General features: G+C 35.6%; 1 protein-coding gene across 4 annotated transcripts in view; it reads left to right on the top strand.

Annotated features, from left to right (window-relative positions):
* The first annotated feature begins 10,306 nt into the window (after nucleotides 1–10,306).
* Nucleotides 10,307–21,935, top strand: part of LOC131029302 (ADP-ribosylation factor GTPase-activating protein AGD12) — a 29,299-nt gene continuing 17,670 nt past the window's right edge. For 2 of the 4 annotated variants that reach the window (XR_009102744.2, XM_057959739.2), the window contains exons 1-3: nucleotides 10,308–10,548; nucleotides 10,814–10,926; nucleotides 18,497–18,581. Coding sequence is in view for 1 of the 4 variants with exons in the window: in XM_057959739.2 (XP_057815722.1) it covers nucleotides 10,875–10,926; nucleotides 18,497–18,581 (137 nt within the window). In the remaining 3 variants the exon portion in view is untranslated. Of the gene's footprint in view, nucleotides 10,549–10,639; nucleotides 10,660–10,813; nucleotides 10,927–18,496; nucleotides 18,582–21,935 lie in introns of all 4 variants that reach the window. The other 2 variants (XR_009102745.2, XR_009102746.2) reach the window with 2 other exon arrangements.

Genomic DNA, 21,935 nt, shown 5'->3' on the forward strand with positions numbered 1-21,935 from the left:
CACACACACACACATGAGTGGAAAACCCTTGAAGGGTAAAAAACCACTTTGAAGATAAGCTTCACTGGCAACCTCACTCGTTACATTTAGAGCACCAACTCTAGAAGCACTAACCCCTTACAAGTTTAGGAGCACCAATCCATTTACAAGAAATCACAACATGTGCGGAGGGATACTCTATTTCACTATAAACCACTTAATGCAAACATAACACCCTGCATCCTGATACAATTCCGATAACTTAGAATAGTTACCTTCCTTACACAATGATGTAGTCTTCAATTCACCTCATACAAAGAATTTCCAATCTTCTCTTGCTTTATTCTGAAGCCTTCTTTCCACTTAAACCATATCTTATAGCCTCATAACATCTCTTGCACCACTCCTCTCATCATCAAAACACATTCCATAACATTATACAGTAATATCTCCATTGCATCCACCATTTCAACTTTTCAATCTACACACTTCAACATTACAAATCTTGTCTTTTACTTCACACAGTATCTTGTTTAAACTCTTGTTAGTACATCTGTGTAAATACACATATGAACAACAACCTTACACAAGAACATGAAAATGAATTAATACATCTTTATCAAAAACTGTTATCCAAGAAACAGATTCCAACTGTCTCTCTATAGCTATCACATACTTTCTACCAGCATGAATACCTCTTTAATCACTAATGATTTTCTTTTCATTACCCCACATCATAACTAGTTGCCAATAGTTATATTCATCGTGACCTTTCACATATCATTAGTAATCAATCAACCTCATCACACAAAACATAAAGTTGTTCCAACTTCTCTTAGTCATGACACTAAAAATAAACATGTGTATGATCAATAAGATTAACAATTGTTGTACTAATGTTTATCTCAACATTTAAGATTCATGTCGATGCTTGTTCTGCACTTGTCTTAAACTTAATAAAATAAAATACTTTCATTGTAGATCTAAGTTCTTGTCGCTATGGATTCTGTTCTTGTCACCAAAATGACAAGATTAAATATTTGCATAGTAAAATTTCAAGCATCAAACTTTGACCATCTTTTCTGCATTAAGTCTTCAAGAAAACAAACCAATAACACAAGGAATGCACTTTGAGATCCATCAACTAACTATTTCTGACCACTTTTCAATTCAACTTGTCTTTCCTTCAAGAACACACCATGTCATTTTTTCATGCCACCACACAAGCAACCTTTGTTAGACAACACCTCTACTGCCATATTGGCATAATGACTTCTACTAACTCACCAAATCATATCTCTCCATTACTCTCTTTGATGATGAACCCACTACTTTGCACCTTGTCATCCCTATACCAACCATACACACTAACAATATTAATATGACACACTAACGTGGTCAATATGCTGACCACCCTTATTAGCATCCAACTCCCCATTTGACAATGCACTTGACCTAGTTGACATCAATACCAACACCAACTCTCCTTCACTTTCCAATCAATGCCTTTCCTTATAATTAGGAGAGATTCAATCTCACACACTGTGGCTAAAACCACAATTTTGTGAACTTCCCCAGTTTACAAAATTTTCAACCAACATAGTGCATCACTTGCACATACATGCATATATGTGTGTCTCTACTACACCTCTATTATGACATTCTTATACATATTTGAGTTTCCAAACCTATTGTGCATTCTATTTTCTACAGAGTATACTAGCTGGTAATTTTGATTCATTAATAAATGAAACATGTAGTTCTATTATTAACCTTAGGTAATTAAACTAATCAACTCACCTAACATAACCTCATTATAATAATACCACCCTAGGGACCCTTTTGCTCTCCATATATTATTCCTTAATTTAATTAAAAAAATTGACCCTCACACCAAGATAGTATCTTCAAACCTCACTCCTATGATTTCTTACAAAATCTAATGGTTCACACAATGCGATGCTTTACAATGTTCTTGTGCAACAAAAATGTAACCAAGTTATTAATAATAAAATATCTCATGTTATATAGGCCTGACAATCTAATTCACAAGCCCTGACTTGTCCAAGTTCTTATGTAAGGTCCAATCATGATGGTTGAATATATAGATCCAACATTCCTCTTTAAATGCATGCCCCAAGATAACTTCAAATATCTAATGTTACTTAAATTATTTAACGCATATCCATTTCAATCCTCAGTGCAACTTGAATCTCTTCTACCTTGATATACGAGTCTAACTCATGTCCAAAATATGAAATACCGCATTATTATATACAACAAGAACAAAGACACTACCTCTTTACATCATTCCATAAATCTACACACAATCCAATACAAATTCATTTGAAACATCCAATCCAACAAGATCAAATTACAATCCCCGCAACATACATCTAAACTCTCATTACAACCCAATGCATTATTCAATGAAAACACACAGTTATAATTCGCTTGCACATCAAACCTTTAGAGAAGTATCACCAACCAAAACTCTTAAAGAATTTGCTAACATAACAATATTTACATAGCTCTATACGCAAACTTTATCTCAATCATTTAATATATCTAGGTGATACAATACATGAAACTATCAAATAATTAGAAAACCATGAACTAAAACCACCTAAAAAGTGACACTAGAATTCCAAATCTCAAGACGAGTCCACAAGCTAAAAATAACATATTTTTTCCACCTATCATAATCTCATGATAATCCACTCACCAAATTGGGTGTTCCATTATATCTAATCAAATATACCTTTTTATGTGTTGTAACACCATCATAAGTTGGTCAACAAGTGTATGTAACTCTCCCTTGTAACTCTTTTATATCCAATAATTTAATTTTCCATGTAAGCTTCAAAGGATCGTAACTTTTGATCTAGAGGGTGATTGGACTAAAATAATAATAATTATAGAGCTTATAGAGAACAACAAGCCACCTTTTTAAAATACCAAATAACTTAGAATATTTGTTTTGACCAATAACCAACTCTATAGCTTCAAATTTGAGTTTTTTCTATTTTATAACATCAAAATCACACTTTTTATAATTTTATCAATGTGAGAAAGGTTGAGACACCTTTCCTAATGTAATAAACCTCCTTTGATGAGTAGTGACTTGACAAATTAAGCCAAAACTCCTTGCAACAATTTTCTCCTTGAGTACCCATGTTGATTATAACATTGAAATCTTATATCTCAATTTCCAACATGCTGATCTCTAATAAAATCATATACCTCAAGTTTTTTCTCTTGGTTATCCAATTCTTCAATCTATTGAAAAATTTGGGGATGATCTCAGTGGAATTCTCATTTAGTGTGTATAGTCTTAAAGTGTTCCTAATTTGATATAGAAGATTACATACTCTTGGCATGGTTTTGTGGGCCATGACTTCTTCATCAAGACAAAGGAATGCCCAACAATAATGGATAAAATGGTAGGACCCATAAACACGACTTTGATACCAATTGTCATGAGGCTAAAGTTTGACCTTGTGAGACATCAACCTTATGAACACTTGACTTACTGTAGTGTCGTAAATTGTAACCCTTTACAATTTCACACCCCTTTTTGGGCCCTTGCTTTAGTATGCCCTCGCATAGTTCATTTCAAGCATATTTATGGCCTTGTCACAACCAAATTGTCATCATGTGCTTATTTGGTGACCACATCCTATGTGTTGGGACCTTCTACTCTGCACCTGCCTTGATTTCACCCTTTTTTGAGTTGGCTAGGGTGCCTAGCATCATAATACCTCCCAAAATGGTCCAAAATCAAATATGTTAAGACTGTCAATTCTTGCCATTTGTTATCTAATCCAAATATTTTAATGACTTTTGGAAGTTATCCTAAAATAGGAAGTACCTTGTGATCCCTATATAAAGACATAATTCAAAATTTATTTTGATAGCAACATTCTTAGCACTTCACTTGGAGGACTTACCTCAAGAGCATTGCATCGTAATCATTATTGATCTCGAGGTATAATCTTGTCAATTTAGCATTTTACTTCAAATTTAGCCTTTATCCTACTAGGGTAAGCTCTATTTTCTAATTATCATAGTTATGGTGGAGGTTAATTCCTACCAAGGATTTGACTTAAGCAAGCCCCTATGCAATACAACATTTTCCCCTCCTTTTTGTGTGCTAGTTATCGATATGTCAATAAAGCATTGCATAATTGTAGAAAGCAGACTAAGACACATAGTTCTAGATTTTGAATAGTCAAAACCCCCAAACTATGTCAATTAGTGCCATAGTCCCACCAATTTGACCTGAATTTTTGAGGTTTTGCAATTTGGATGTTCTTGATACTAGATCTGACACCTATCTACACTCAGACACTTGTCAGTACCATGACACCTAGCTCCATAATATGATTATTTTAGGCCTAGATTTCAATGACAAGTTCCTTTCTATATCTCATTTCTAGATTTGAGTTTACATTCTAATTTACAATTATGCATCTTTTTGTTTATGTTGAATATTGACAATTTCCTAGCATTCTACCTAGTTCTTGCATCATTTATCGTCTTCATCATATCTAATTAGGTCAAAATTTAAAGGTAACAATCAGTCACAGTGCTCATCTCTCCTATAGGACTAAAGTTGAGCCTAATTGGTTCTTCTCCAATGAAAGAATTTGGAAATGGTTCCTAGTTTGCATTCTTGAGCTAGATCCTATTTTCCTACATTTCACTTGTGTCAGAGGACTAAACTTGTTTGCTAAAATGGATTGCACCTCACTAGTTAGCCCTTCATATTTTCCCACCTAGAATAATACTTGAGTTCCAAAACATGAACACATAGTAATGAAAATCACATATTCACTTTCAAGAATGAACATATTATTTATGATTCCTATCATTAAGCCCTTGAACAATTACAACAGTCTAATCTACACTTGAATGATATTCCATAAACCCAATAAATTTGATTAGGCTCTAAAAAAAATGTCTAGATCACTTTACAAAGAAACAATACCACCTTATGGACCCTTTAACTCTCCACACAATAGTCCTTAATTCAATTCTAGAATTCATCCCTTCACACCAAAATAGTAGCTTCAAATCTCACTCCTATGATGCTGCAGAATCTAATTGTGCACACAATACAACTCTTTGCGATGTTTGTGTAACAAAGACATAACCAACTTAATCAAACAATGAAATATCTCACCTTATATAGGTTTAACAATCCAATTCATAACCCCCAACTTGTCCAAGTTCTTATGTAAGATCCAATGACGATGGTTGAATATATGTTGATCCAACAATCCTCTTTACAAGCATGCCCCCAAGATAACTTCAAATATCCAATATTACACAAATTATTTGATGTATAACCATTTCACTCCTCAACACAACTTGAGTCTCTTCTACCTAACACATGAGTCCCACTCATATCCAAAATATTAACGTCCCCTTATCAAACTACACTAAGAACCAAGACACAACCTTCTTGCATCATTCTACAAATCTACACACAATGGACATTACAAATTCATTTTAGACATTCAATCCAACTCATCAAATTACAGTCCCACCAAACATCCAAACTCTCGTTGCAATCTATCTAAAAATTTCACAACTCAAGTTCATCAACCTACAATCTGATAGCCAACAAATTTGATAAGTAGGAGATATATTCCACAACAAGTCAAATTATGATATTGCTATTAGGATTCAATTGTGTAGTTTTTGAGTCAAACTCATTGACTCATGTTTCATGAGTATTGGTTCACAAGAACCCATCTCTCATGAGAATGAATGGTCTAATGCTTCACCTCTGTGAGCATCACCTAGATGCAATGAGTGCTAACTGAACCATTCATTCTCATGAGAGATGGGTTCTTGTGAACCACTACTCACGAAACATGGGTCAATGATTGTGAATTGAAAACTACATAGTTGAATCCTAATAGCAATATCATAATTTGACTTGTTATGGAAATTTTTTCATCCTTATCAATTGATGAGTTAAAGGGGCTCTATAATAAATGGTTCATAAGGCACACCACTTGTTGAAGGTTTTTCAAATGGGGTTGCAAGCCAAGTGGGTTTAACCTTGGAGGAAACTTCGTACAATTAAGTGCGCTTGAGTTGGAGTAGTACTAGGATGGGTGACCTCCCGGGAAGGCTCAATGCTTCACTTCTATGAGCATCACCTAGATGCATGAGTGCTAATTGGACCATTCATTCTCATGAGAGAATGGTTCTTGTGAACCACTACTCATGAAACATGGATCAATGATTGTGAATTGAAAACTCCATAGTTGAATCCTAATAGCAATATCATAATTTGACTTGTTATGGAATTTTTTCCTCCTTATCAATTGATGAGCTAAAGGGGCTCTACAATAAATGGCTCATAAGGCACACCACTTGTTGAAGGTTTTGCACATGGGGTTGCAAGCCAAGTGGGTTTAACCTTGGAGGAAACTTCGTAGTTAAGTGCGCTTGAGTTGGAGTAGTACTGGGATGGGCGACCTTCCAGGAAGGCTCAATGCTTCACTTATGTGAGCATCACCTAGATGCATGAGTGCTAATTGGACCATTCATTCTCATGAGAGATGGGTTCTTGTGAACCACTGCTCATGAAACATGGGTCAATACGTTTGACTAAAAAAAAAACATAGTTGAATCTTAATAGCAATATAATAACTTGACTTGTTGTGGAAAATATCTCCTACTTATCAATTGATGGGCTAAAGGGGCTCTATAATGAATGGTTCATAAGGCACACCACTTGTTGAAGGTTTTGCAAATGAGGTTGCAAGCCAAGTGGGTTTTGTTAGAGTATTTGGGTATTTACTTGATTAATTAAATAATATTTGTTTAATTATTTAAGTTCCCATTATCTCTTTTACACTTAAGCTAACTTTAGGTGCATAATAATTAATTCTTTTATTAATTATTATGTGCAAACCTAGGTTTTCCTTTTTAGGGTTTCTTGACCTATTAAAGGTTGAGTTCTTTCTCTTCATTGTAAGAAGAAGGATTATTACATTACACGTTTTGTGAATATTGAGCTCTCTCTTTTTGAGCATATTTTATGTGTATTTGTTTCTTCTGTGATTTGCTTCCTTGTTTCTCCTTGTAATAGGTTTTTCAGCTTGCAAAGATCATTTGGGCTCCTGTGGTGTTGTATTTTCTCAACTCCAATATGGTATAAGAGCTTCAGATCTGCAACGATCTATTCCTGTGTTTGAGAATTTTGCATTGGAAGCATATATGGGGTTTCAGGAAGTTTTTTTTATGTACTTAGGGATATGTCTTTTTTTGAGCACTTTGGGCCTAAACAGACCTCTCCATCGTGCTCAAAAGGCCCCAAAACCCCTATAGTCATATAAAACTTGCCTAGTTTTGGCTCCTGAGCCTCTGGGAGTATTTTTTCTCCAGATCCAGGGTGTATGACCCTGACACACAGTTCGAGAAAAAAAAAGAAGCCTTTTTACGGCATGCAGGCTGAATGATTTTTTGATTAAAAAAAAATTATTTAAATCGATAGATTTTTCAAAAAAATCAAAACTCATGGTTTTTGGGGGGTTCCCCACGGTACGCAGGGTACCGTGGGGCCCCCTGACCCTGATGTTGCTGTAGTCCTGCCCTAGCTTCGAGCCTCGCGCTGCCATCCTTTGGGTTCCTAGTTTTCGATCGCCGCAGCTTCCCGGCCCCGGCCCCCACAGCTCCTCGGCCTCTGCCGCTGTCGCCTCTGCTCTACGCCACCCGTAGCTCCCTGACTTCGGCCCCCGCAGCTCCCCGGCCTTTGCCGCCGCACCACCCTGCCCGCTGGCCTCCGCTGCTGCACCTCGCCCGCTGGCCGCCAAAGATAGCCTCGCTGCCCGTCGGAAACCCTCCACCCGACCGCTGCTCAGTCTCCATCTTGCCACCACCGGAGCACCGCCCACTGGCCACCTCTGTCCGCCCCTGCCACCAGACTACCCCTTCCTCTTGTTTTGAAGGGGGGTTTGGTTTTTTGGCCATATCTTGGGCATACAGAGTCATTTTTTTGAAAATGAATAGGCATCGGAAAGCTGGTTCCGAGAAAGACCTCGTGATGTTGAATTTTTTTTCCTATTTTTCTATGTGATTGTGTTTTTTTCCAGTCAAAGTGGGGTCTCTTTTTTGCACTCCGGGAGCCGTAGAATGAGCATCCAAACTCCATTTTTTGAATAATTTATATTTTTGGAAAGCGTGTGCTGTGTACTTTCCAGCCATATGAGTTTTATTTCCAGATTCTTCTCCATGCATATTTTATTTAGTTTTTTTCTTTTCAGCACTCTAGTGGATATCTTGGTTGTTTCAGGTCCTGGGATCTCTTCTCTGAGTATGAAGTCTCTATTTTGGTTCTCCTTTCCATTTCCAGTCTTCTTATCATTGTAGCATTGTATTTATGCAAATGTACTGAGATAAAGTGCCATCATGCATTGTTTACTTGAGATCTTGCATATCTTGTGCCTTATTGTACATGCACTACTTATAAAGTGCCATGAGGGGGTTGATGTTTGCCTCGTTTGCCATCCACCTTTGTCAAGTGAGTGTTCCTTCCACAACACCATGTACTTTTCTCAGCACCTTTGATGTTCCTAGTTCTTCGTCATCCAGTTCTTCTTGGCCATTCTTTTCAGTGTTTCTGTCCCTCTCCTTTTTCAGCATTATGGGGAGGTTTGTCCTGTTGGTTCTAATGCTTCCGTGGTTCGATTGATCAGCTCTTTAGGCTTTGGTGTTTCCATGCCATCTGTATCTTCAATTTCAGTTGTTTGCCTTGTTTGCCTTCTGATTCGAGTAGTGTCATTTGAGGGCACTCATACAGATTACAGTCTTCTCTACCCGGTCATGTGTTCTATTTCAGTGGAGGTTCTTCAGATCAGCAGTTTTTCTTCGATAGTGTTTGCAGGTTCTTCATGCTTCAGTGGTGTTCTTTTCCATCTCTTTTTGGAGTAGAGTTTTTTCTCATATGGTTTTCTCTATTTCTCCAGTTCATAGAGATTTCATTGTATTTGGGTACCTGATCAGACCTTGTTGTCGGGACCCATCTTTTTTGCTTTTAGTAGTTGTTCTAGGTTTTAGCTTCTCCCTAAGTCTAGCTTAAGGGGGGATGTTAGAGTATTCAAGTATTTACTTGATTAATTAAACAATATTTGTTTAATTATTTAAGTTCCCTTTATCTTTTTTACACTTAAGCTAACTTTAGGTGCATAATAATTAATACTTTTATTAATTATTATGTGCAAACCTAGGTTTTTCTTTTTAGGGTTTCTTGACCTATTAAAGGTTGAGTTCTTTCTTTTCATTGTAAGAAGAAAGATTATTACATTACACTTTTTGTGAATATTGAGCTCTCTCCTTTTGAGCATATTTTCTGTGTATTTGTTTCTTCTGTGATTTGCATCCTTACTTCTCCTTGTAACGGGTTTTTCAGCTTGCAGAGATCATTTGGGCTCCTGTGGTGTTGTATTTTCTCAACTCCAATAGATTTAATCTTGGGGGAAACTTCATAGTTAAGTATGCTTGAGTTGGAATAGTATTGAGATGGGTGACCTCCTGGGAAGTCCTAATTCTTCACCTCTGTGAGCACCACCTAGATGCAAATGACAGATGGGTTCTTGTGAACCACATGGGTCAATGAATTTGACTCAAAAACTACACAACTGAATTCTAATAACAATATAATAAACCAATAATTTTTTTAAAACAAAACTCAAAGACCCTACATAAATTTTTCAAATATTTCTCACCAATTCATAAAAAAAACAAAATAAAAATCCCACCAACCTAAAATGTAAGATATAAATATATCTCGTACTTGGGAAGAAAGTGTATCTACTTAGTGTCCATACACTCCCTCATCCAATTTTAAAAGTTAAAAAGCAAACCAAAAGAAAACAAAAGTGTATCTACTTAGTGTTCATACACTTCTTCGTCCAATTTTATAAAGTTCAAAAAGCAGACCCAAAAAAAAACAAAAAGCGAGTCACTAGAGAATGTCGGTAGAATTGGTATCCATGTCACCCCATGCATTTTCCAACGTCTATAAACCAATAGAAGACCCTTTTTTTGGGTGCATCGGTTTTGGGCCCATTCCCTTTTCAATAAAACAAAGCGACCTTTTAGAGTTAATCGAATGTAACCATAGTCGAGTATAACAAGACAAAAAAAATATAGTTTTAAAAATGACAGGGCACGTTAATAGCCACCCAGACCATCATCAACAGACACGTTTTCAACTACCAAGACGCTGACATTAATTATACAGGATGATAATAATCACTCAATTATTAAAATAAAAAAAATATTTAGCTTGGAAGAACTAAATTCAGCCTATCAACGGTAGAGTCAACAGAGTGCCTATATAATAAGAAATGTCCACCAATAATCACTGTGCTGAATTGAATTCGCTGCTGTTAAATATGCCGAGCTTCAAACCCTTGCCTATGGCGACTGGATATTTGCATTCAGAAAACGTCTTCAAAGATCGATTTTTTATTTAGCCCGTAAGACTAGATTGTCTTCATGCTATTTTGTTGCTGATGCAGGTGTCTTCGATTTGAATTTACAGAGGTATTTAATTAATTTTTTCTCTGCAAGGTTTTATAGGAGATTGTTTGGCTTTGAATTTTTAATTCGTGTTTTGTTCAATGTTTGGACTCAGCGGGGGTCGATAATTGGCTGGTCAGTTTTTCATTTGTTTGTTTACGCTATCGGTAATGTTTTAGTAAACGAAGTACTAAAATAGCTTTGCTTTGTTTACACGCTGTTTGTCTAGGAATTGTTTTTGTTGAATTGCAAGATGTTGTGACTTTTTATGATTGGAATATCGTCGCAGGTTCAGTTCTTTAGAAGTTATTTCAATTTGTGGTGTAAGGCCCAGGGTTCGATTCCTGGGAATGGAGGTGACGAGTCTTAATCAACTAATGGTCCATGGCAATGGAGAGTCAGGTGTGTACGCACTACTCATTGAAACTACGTATTCGATTTTAACATTCTTCTTCGTCTGCGTCTCTGTTTTCTAAATCCCGTGTTAATTGTAATTTATTGTGAGTTGTAATGTTATTAGTTGTTATATTCTTTCTCCTTTGTTGTCTTCATGATGAAATTGCCATTTGTAAACGGACGTTTCTAGATTTGATTCATTTGTAAATGGATGTCTCTGGATTTAGAAGCATCCGTTTACAATATTACGATTAATTGCAATTTATTAGTTCTAGTATTCTTTCTGATGGTCAGTTGTTTTTATGGATTTATTTATTTATTTTTCCCCTGTTAGCTACACGATGAAATATCAGAATGTCTATTAAATGAGATCTTTTTTGGGGTTTGTTTTTGAAGAAACGTATTCTGTTAAAGGGCGGAGGGAGAAACAAGCGTACAATCTGTCTTTTTCACCATTGTTTCCATGGATTTAAACCTGGGGCATCAGTAGACTGACTTTACCATTGGCCCTATCCTCTTGGACAATTATATTGGTTATTTGAGGCCAAAATTGATTTCATCCATGCTGGAAATTTGGACTATGTTTCCTTTGGCTTGGGCTTAACCATATTTCAGTGACTCAATAGTGTAACATAGTTTCCCGCTGGAATCCATATTTGATCAGTCAACTAGTTTTCTTATTTCTCCAACTTATTGTGTCTGAGCTATTTTTTTTAATTAACTAGCTTTGCTTTTTTTCCTATTTATTTTGTCTAAATAATTAGTAAAATGGCCTATGTTTGGGTGCCAGAATAAGGTTGCAATTTGAACTGATTGCCTTTTCTCATAGAATGAATAATAGAATGTTTTTGATCCATTTCAGAGCAGTTGATAATAGAGACTATTCTAAGAGTAGCATACGTTAAATTCATAGGATATCATGGCCATCAGTGTCCAATATAGAACAAAGCAAGACGCTTTCAAATGGAACAATATTTTTTAATTAACTAGCTTTGCCATTTTTCCTATTTATTGTGTCTAAATGGCTAGCACAATGGCCTATTTCATAGCAGTTTATAATAGAGACTACTCTAAGAGTAGCATACATTAAATTCATAGGATATCATGGCCATCAGTGTCCAATATGGAACAAAGCAAGACGCTTTCAAATGGAACAATATTTTTTAATTAACTAGCTTTGCCATTTTTCCTATTTATTGTGTCTAAATGGCTAGTACAATGGCCTATTTCATAGCAGTTTATAATAGAGACTACTCTAAGAGTAGCATACGTTAAATTCATAGGATATCATGGCCATCAGTGTCCAATATGGAACAAAGCAAGACGCTTTCAAATGGAACAATATTTTTCAATTAACTAGCTTTGCAATTTCTCCTATTTTTTGTGTCTAAATAATTAGTAAAATGGCCTATTTTTGGGTGCCAGATTAAGATTACAGTTTCAACTTATCGTCTTTTCTCATAGAATCAAGATTTGATTTTTTTTAAATCCATTTCAGAGTAGTTTATAACAGAGACTACTCTAAGAGTAGCTTACGTTAAATTCGTAGGCTATCATAGCCCATCTATGTCCAATATGGAACTACATCCAACGATGCAGTGTGCTTTCATGTTAAATTCATTTGGAATGACTTATACTCGTTCCAGTGAGACAACTTATAACAGTCATATTTCAAAGTAGTGTCAGGGAACATTTATCTTTTGTGTTTTCGAATTTTCTAACATATAGACTGCAGATATTGCATCATGGATAATAGGAAAACATTTCCTTTGAAATTTGTCAAATTATGCTAGCCAATGATGACCAGGGTTGATTATTTTTAAGAAGGACATTTCTCAATATGGTCCATTTGCATCCAATTTAAATTTAGCATCATGCTCCAGCAAGCATTAATAAATAATGGATATTCAGGCCTAAACATTTTTATCTAAATGCTTAGTCATACTCTCTAATTTGAAGGGCAGTAGGATTTACAGTCATTCCGTGACATGTAGGTTTCACTGATTAATTGTTAAAGTATTCAATCTTGATGCCAATGATAACATTGGAACTCATTGTTATTAACTCGTCACCTAAAATAGTTAATGAGTGCAATTTTGTGGAAAAGTGGTCAATGTTTGATTTATTATGAACTCAATGATAATTCTCCTGTTATTACTGTAAAACTTATAGCAGAAACCTTAGGTCTGAAAAACATTTCTGAATCTTAACCAATCAAACAGAGATCTATGTTCTGAATGTCCACTAATTAATTTATTATTTATATTTTCAATATTGGATATTTGCAAAAGAAAAAGTTTAATGAATAATTTAATAGTTAAAGTAGAAAAGAAACAACACTGTAATGCAATTGAAATATCAGTCCATGCAGTACACTGGAGAACCATCACCAACTTTGGCCAATAAAGTACACTGGAGGACTTTGATAGACCTGTTACGCTGTCGTGCTTTCATTGTGTGGGTTGCTGCTTCTCTTCAATATTTCATTAGATTTTTGTCATTCACTAGTGTAATAAAGAGAAATAATTACATTTCATGTGACAAGTGCTTCAGGGGAAGCTAATTCAAGGAAGGGGGAACTCTGGGATACTGTATGATAAACTCCTTCAATTTTAATTATTTGTATTTGTGTGAGTGATAACTGATAAAGAGTTTCGATGCTCATGCATTTGCTATGTTCATAGATTTTATGTCTGTCAGTTTGTTGTACCTTTATATTGGTAAATGGAATTTTGTACAATGTAATCATTTCTTATGTAAAGAAAAGAAAACAAAAGTGAAACATTTGCTATAAATAGGCTCTTAATGGGCCACCTTGTCGGTCAAAGTAGTTTTCTACAAAGGTCTATCAAAATTCTCCAGTGTACTTCCTTGGCCAGATTTGAAATTTGTGTTTTGAGACTTGTCCGCATTTTTGTGAAATGACTTGGAACTATCATTTTTGGACTTATTTTTGAGCTTTGCTTCAAGATCATATGCATTAGTGTAGGCATCTCCTAATGAAGTGATATGGAGGAAATTTGTTTCAGATTGGATATAGTAACTTATCTGCATTATTGTGAAATGACTTGGAAGTTGGAACTATCATCTTTGGACTTATTTTTGAGCTTTACTTCAAGATTATATGCATTCTTCTAGGCATCTCCTAAGGAAGTGATTTGGAGGAAATCTGTCTCAGATTGGAGATAGTAACTTGATTCATTCATAGACTATAAGTATTATTTTTCAATCTTTAATCCTTCATATTGCTTGGTGTACATAACCTGACAGTTAAACTATTAAATATTGGTCCTCATGATTGCCAATAGGATAATATAAATCTTTAAAGGCATTGACTAGTCTAGACCACATCCTACTTGAATGTTATCATACATATGGATATTGCAATAGCTTCCTCAATTGTTTCTCACAAACAAGGAAAATTCCAAGAGGGCAAATATAATCTTTTCTGAACCAGAGAAAAAATTGAAATCAAAGTAGGTATTCACTTGACTAAGCCAATTATTATTATTATCTTGATCCGTACCTGACTAAGCCAATTATTAAGAGTATCAATATTTATCTTTTCTTCAAAAATAGTTATATCCAAGTTTATGTCTGCCTTATTATTATTGTATGAGGTTCTATGAAGGGGCCTCATCTCTGGCAATACAAACAGAAATATAAGCTTTACAAAGATCAAAACCCGTGCAATCCTGATGCTGGGAGACAGTCAGAAGACAGATACATACATATACCATGACTGAAAAAACCTAGAGATCCAGTTATATGTAAGATACATTTATATACACACTTACTATATTGCTAAGAGCCTACAACTACTATCATTCATAGAATACATACAAGCAAAAAAAGGAAATTGGCCATACAAAAGTCCTTCAGAACAATAAAGAGAAAAATACACTGTGAAGAAGAAGAACAGCGGATCAACATAAAGAGCCATTAGCAATTGGGCACTCCCCACTGAGGTACTCCTGCAGTTCCAGGAAAAGAATGCCAGTGGTCACCTTCTCTAGAATCCATGCCTTTGCCGAATACAGGAACCACCTCCGCCATTATCGGGGAGGAGACATTCACAAGCTTGCCAACTAAATGCCATAAATTAACCCAACTCTTCAAGCCAGTCCTGTCAGCTTATCATTTGTGTATTATGGAAGCAAGAAACCACTAGTGACCTCTAGAATCCCATTATGGTTAGAGTTGCCATTTGTTTTCCTGCTGATCTTCAATCTTGAAATAGGTCCATGAAAAACCTACATCCTGACTGAGTGTATCCAATTCAGCTACAAAAGCCTCATTGTTAGCCTCCACTGGAACAAAAATATTTGAATCAGGAACCAAAGATTGCACATCCTCATATTCCTCATTGGCTTCTACACTAAAGGAGAACATATCTAGAATGCATTTATGCACCACCACATGGTTCGTTTCAGCCTCTATCTTGTTATGAAAGTTTATTTTTATTTTTATATAGCAGCTCACATCTTGAAATTTCCAATATCCTCTTCTTTTTGGGCCATCATGGCTTTAACTAGGTTAACTGCATGAACATTTTGACAGTCAAATATTTTCTTCAATTGAAAATTGGACACCTGCCCTTTGTGCAAGGGATCCCTAGGAAACTGAAATCAAGTAGCCACCTTGAAATAGGATGCTATGCAGAACAAGAATCCTCCTAACCAGTAGTTGACAAGATCCCACAAAGCAGCATAAAACCATCAGAATAACATGAAAGTTGCCATCTCTATCACATTAAATGTGCTCTACCCGTTATGGATGATAGAAAGCTTTTGCTCTTCACACAAAATGATTCAGGAACAAAAATATTTGAATCAGGAACCAAAGATTGCACATCCTCATATTCCTCATTGGCTTCTGCATTAAAGGAGAACATATCTAGAATGCATTTATGCACCACCGCATGGTTCATTTCATCCTCTATCTTGTTATGAAAGTTTATTTTTTTTTTTATATAGCAGCTCACATCTTGAAATTTCCAATATCCTCTTCTTCTTTTTGGATCCATCATGGCTTTAATTAGGTTAACCACATGAACATTTTGACAGTAAAATATTTTCTTCAATTGAAAATTGGACACCTTCCCCTTTGTGCAAGGGATCCCTCGGAAACTGAAATCAAGTAGCCACCTTGAAATAAGATGCTATGCAGAACAAGAATCCTCCTAACCAGAAGTTGACAAGACAAGACCCCACAAAGCAGCATAAAATCATCAGAATAACATGAAAGGCTGCCATCTCTTTCACATTAAATGTGTTCTACACATTACGGATGATAGAAAGCATTCACTCTTCACACAAAATGATTCATGCAGAGCACTCCCCATTAAAAGTTATCATTAATACACATTGAGCTGCCACCATGATAGAGTTCAATAGCTATCAATGTACATGTGTGGATATTATTGAGAGGGCATATTGTCTCATGCCAACAAATTATTAAGACCCTCCCATTCTTGAGTTTCCTTTCTCTCTATGGCTGATAGAATTGAATTATTAATATCCTTGTTAGTGAGTAGTTAAGCAGCAAAGTTTTGTTCTCTATAACAATGCATACATTTGAGCACTCTAAACTTGTGCATCCATAGATTTGCGTCCTCAAGGTATGATCTCATCCTCCAATCAGGGCTGTGACTTTTCTTTAATGCTGTTATGACAACTAGTGAATAGCCTTATATTTTGACTTCTTAAAATCTCTCCTTATGTGCTCGTACGAGACCTGCAATAAGCGCCTTCTACTCCTCTTCATTATTTTATTTCAATCCTAGCATCTTGGAGCCACCACACAAGAATCTACCTTTGCCATCCCACAATAAGTAACTTGCTCCTGCTATACTTGGATTCCCCTTGGAAGCTCCATCAAAATTTAGCTTCAAATCCACTTTCAGAGACTATTGATTTATATCTCCTTTTTTTTCCAATCATCTTTCAACCCATTAACGAGTAAGTTCACTTCTACCATATACAGTGTTTGGTCTTCATATGTCGTCTTCGATGATGTAGATAGAGGTGTATGTGGAGAGGATCGCACTTGTTGCAGGAACTGTGCTAAGTTATTTTGCCTTGTCCTATTTAAACTGTTTTCCAATTGTCCCTTGGTCATCACAAAGCATCCGATATGGTCTTCTAGTACCATTTTGGGTCTAGCATCTTCATTGTTGATTTTGTGCCATTTATTGGGGCCAGGAAAAACAAAAATGGAGGTGAAATGAAGGATCACAGGCTTCAAGTACAAGCTTCTTAAAACTACATCTCCTATGACTGTGTACAAAGATAAAGAGTAACTAGGAATGATGGGACAAGAGATTTTTGCGTTGTTACCACTGATCCAAAGTCTAGGGATGTTTTTGGGATGACATATTGTAACAAGGATTTCATTGGGTTATAAGTGGAAATTGTTTATATAATATCTTGTGAACAATAACAAGAATTCCATGATGAAGTGAATGAACACACATACTCATGAAAGAAATTGCTAAGCAATATGAGAATTGTAGTGTTGAGTTGTATCAATTCATTTAATCTACAATTTTTTAACAAAAAACGACCGGTAGGATTTATGAACTACCAAGACTGGAGGCTTCATACAAAATTGGTGGCCCAACCTTATTGAATGGATATATTACACATATGTACAAGTATATGAGAGGAAGAGGAAGCTGGATGGTTACATGATATGTATTTTGTGTTTTCTATTTTTTGGTCTTGAGGGCTATGCTTTTTTCCCATAATTCATGGGATATGTGTCTTGGTCTTCGCTTGAACAATCACTGTCCAATGCCAAAGAATGCCCATAGCTGGTTGTTGATCTACGGAGTCAATTTTTGTTGGCACACATCATTTTAAAAAAAAATTGGTTGTTGCAGCACAATAGATTCTAAGATCCTATCAAATCAGTGTGGATAGTGGCAAATTTAAGCAAAATGTGTTGGTCAAGTTTGTGCCAGTTTGACATGAATTTGCTAATATATTCTTCACATTGGTAATGGGCCTGAAAGGCACCAACAAGAACCATCACGCATCATCTTGGCTGCATGTCTAACCCCACTAACCTTCATTCTTATTAAAGGGTTCTATCCACAAGGAGAGATGATCGTAAATAAGGTTTATTCCTAGCCAAAATAGTTAAGAAAATCTAATATTATACACACCAATCTCGTACTATAACTAATAGCCATAATCTGGCATTTAATGTCTAATGCCATTCATTCTGCTACTGGTGCTATCATATCAGAATAACATGTCAAAAATTCACATATGCACATATTATGATATAACAAGACATAAAGTCATCATAGAAATAGTCTTCCCTTTCTCAAAAAGAACATAACTCTTTGCAACTGCATATGGATCCACTTAATTCACATTTCAATATGTATTATCAATCAGTGAGTGGTTGATTATCTTGATGCTCATGCTACTTGGCTGTCTGTTGTTGGAAATCAACATGTTTTGTTGCATTTTATTTGCAGGAAATGTTTTTTTTCTTTTTTTCTTTTGATTATATGCAATGCATGTGCTATTCTGTCTTAATAATCATATCTATTTTATTTTGGTAGGAACAGTAAGAAGGTTGCAAGAGCTGCTAGCTCAACCGGATAATCAAATTTGTGCAGATTGCAATTCTCCGTATCCAAAATGGGCGTATGTATTTTATTTTATCATTGTATTTTTAATTCTTTTAGCAATTTCTTATTTAGAACTCACGTTTACTATTTTGTTTCAAGGAAATGAACATGCATGTGGATGAAACTAAAATGATTGTTTAAATGAATTTATTTGATATAGGAATTTATAGAGCATTACTTTAATGTGATAGGTCTGTAATCTCCGCTTCCTAGTTACTCTCTAGATGACTAAAATTCATTGTCAAGGAAACTAAATGATGGGCATAATGATAACTTTTTTTCTGATGTTTGATGTTGACAAGGATTGAGTGTTCTACATTCTGTTGGTGATTTGAGTTGTAGGCCCCAAATCCTTAAGGCCTAGTAATCTTCTAAGTGCCCGGGGTGTCAAACCTGGGAAGATCACCACAAACCTGTTTTCAGGTTGGGCAACTAAGGATCAATGGTTGAGGTGGTAAGACTTTCACTTTTGGTTCTGCAAGACCAAGGGGGTTTCCTCGAGTTACTAGATTAATGATTACAAAATCGAACACTTCCATATGACAAACTATACCTGCTGCACATTGTATCCCATTATTGGTGTCATAATATACCTATGTGTTAGTTTGGACTTTGGACATATAAGGATGAGCACCTATTAAACAGATAACCTGCCATAAAACCATCTGAAAGTATGCTTTATGAAAACCTCTTGTATTGTTATGCACATTCAGACATGATAGTAAAACACACAAATTAAAGAAAGTGAAATATGTTTAAATTGATTGATTTTGAGTGTGTTGAGGACTGTGGGGGAGAGAAAACAAGTAACAAATCAGTGCCATCATCCAGTTGGGCAACAAAGTCTCCAAATTTAATCAAACATTTAATAATAGCAACTAAGGCAATGCACTAATCAACACATCAGAAAAGATTAGGCTCTCCAGAATGCACAAGCAACTTGAGCTCTACGCATACATTCACAGAAACCATGGATAGTTGCTGACTATTAAATGAGTCTACTTGGTAATCCATGCACATACCCATACATCTCCTTTATTACCCTGAAAAGATATTTTGCAAAAGCTTTATAAGTTATAAGGATTTTACATTCATCAGGCTGGCTAAATGATCAGAAACACACCTAGAAACATACACTATGCACTTGAAGTCACTCAATCAAGGTCGAGTCTACCGTTAATTATCCTTTTTACAGTAGTTACATGCATTATTACACATTTGGGATAAACATTGATCATTACAATGCCAAAATATCAACACCCAAAGTGGGAGTTATGAGCTCTCTGGTCTACAATGTCAAGTTTTTCTGCTATGCTCCTCTCTCAGACACCAAAATGTTATCCTCCTCTTCAAAGTATGGCAACCAAGGTAGATATACCCTCTATAGGGAGGTGCTTGAATTGTCAGAGGGCCATGCCACATGGGAAACCCTAAACATGACCACCAACACAAAGCAGACAAGTGTCCTTTGCAAACCCAATTTGATTGATAGGAAATACAACACATTAATAAATTTGATGAAGGAAATGAAAAAATGCCCCACGAAATCCATTGCAGAACATGTTCTGGAAGTGCTACATGATAAAAAAAGGTTTGGCAAATCATAAATCAAGTATGGACTGATGCTAAAACACATTAAAAACTGGACCTTGAGCTCTATGAATAAAAATCTGGTTGGTGTAGTGGTGGCAGTGTGTTTATGGCATTGCAAAAGAGTCAGGTAGATGAAATTGTGCCTTTTAGTGATGCCCATAGTTTTCCCACTTGCATGCCATTCTCAAACCTAGCTGCCTATTGCATTTCTTTCAGGTTTACTTCTATTGTTCGCGAGTTGTCAGGGGTTGAGCATTTTGCCTACTTTGTGCCCAACCGAGCTAAACATTAAAATATTTGCATCCCTACCAAATCTCTTTGGCAAGTGTTGGGTCTGATCCAAAACTCATGCCTTCGCCATCTGCTACACTAATTAAGCATCAGGCCTCAGGCCCAACACATGCCTCTGCCTTCCACCACCTTTGCTGCTTGTGTGTTGGAGATGGAATAGGAACTAGAAACCCATGATGGGTCCCTAATGTTCCTAATACATTATGAACCACCACCAGCCACCTTCCTTTTAACCTAGCTAGTTTTCAATTCTGATTTTGATTTAGTGAACAAGTAGAAGACATAGAAAGGGTAGACACATCAAACAACACAATACTAATGATGACCCATATAGAAACTTCTCAGATTGGTTATGAGTAATAGACAATCAAAGGTGTAGAGAAGATTATTAGAGCAAAACAACTCAACATGAGACACAACAAAATGGGGTGCCAACACACTAACCATTCTTTGTTTTGTGGTTACTTATGGAGTTATGAGGATTGTATGCATTTGGCTTTGATATTTTGTTCTTAGGGTTTACATTTGTTTGAGTGAACTCTATTGTTAACAAGAGAGACTTTAGGTGTTCCTCATTTCTTCTATTATATGTACTTTTGATTTCAATGAATTAATTGTTCTTTCTATTACACAGTATAGATAGGTGGAACTGATTTTGTTCGGTGCTAAGAAAAGTGTTGTTATTTAATTAGAAAAAAATGACTTTTTCAAGTAAGAGGATTAATAAATCCAAGGCATTGTTGAAATCTTAATTTTCTAACTTGCTTCTTAGAGTTAGGATTACATAAACCTTTTTCTATATAGGAAAGGAAATCTTGAGTTTGCTTTGTGTTGATAAAGATTTGGGAGTGACAGTATAAGAGCATAGTAGTTATATTAATACTCTTGATCATAGTTTGAAGACTCAGACTCGGGTTTGACTTGGTAGCCCAAAATCTTGACTTAGACTCAAGACTTGGCACAAACACGACAAAAAACTCAGCACAGACTTGGCTAAAAACAAAACCTCATAATTACACAAAAAAAGAAATTAGTGCATTTAGAGAACATCGAAGTCCAATTTGACTATCAATTTGTCACAATTCAAACATTACCTGTCATATGATCCTCAAAATCTCAAAATTTGATTTTTTTTTCAATTTAAAAGTTGAACAATAAATTGTAATAGAACAAAATTATAAAGATTTTGTGTTGATAAAGATTTGGGAGTGACAGTATAAGAGCATAGTAGTTATATTAATGCTCTTGATCATAGTTTGAAGACTCAGACTCGGGTTTGACTTGGTAGCCCAAAATCTTGACTTAGACTCAAGACTTGGCATAAACACGACAAAAAACTCAGCACAGACTTGGCTAAAAACAAAACCTCATAATTACACAAAAAAAGAATTTAGTGCATTTAGAGAACATAGAAGTCCAATTTGACTATCAATTTGTCACAATTCAAACATTACCTGTCATATGATCCTCAAAATCTCAAAATTTG

Source organism: Cryptomeria japonica, chromosome 10 (genome assembly GCF_030272615.1).
Source record: "Cryptomeria japonica chromosome 10, Sugi_1.0, whole genome shotgun sequence".
Classification (NCBI taxonomy): Eukaryota; Viridiplantae; Streptophyta; class Pinopsida; order Cupressales; family Cupressaceae; genus Cryptomeria; species Cryptomeria japonica.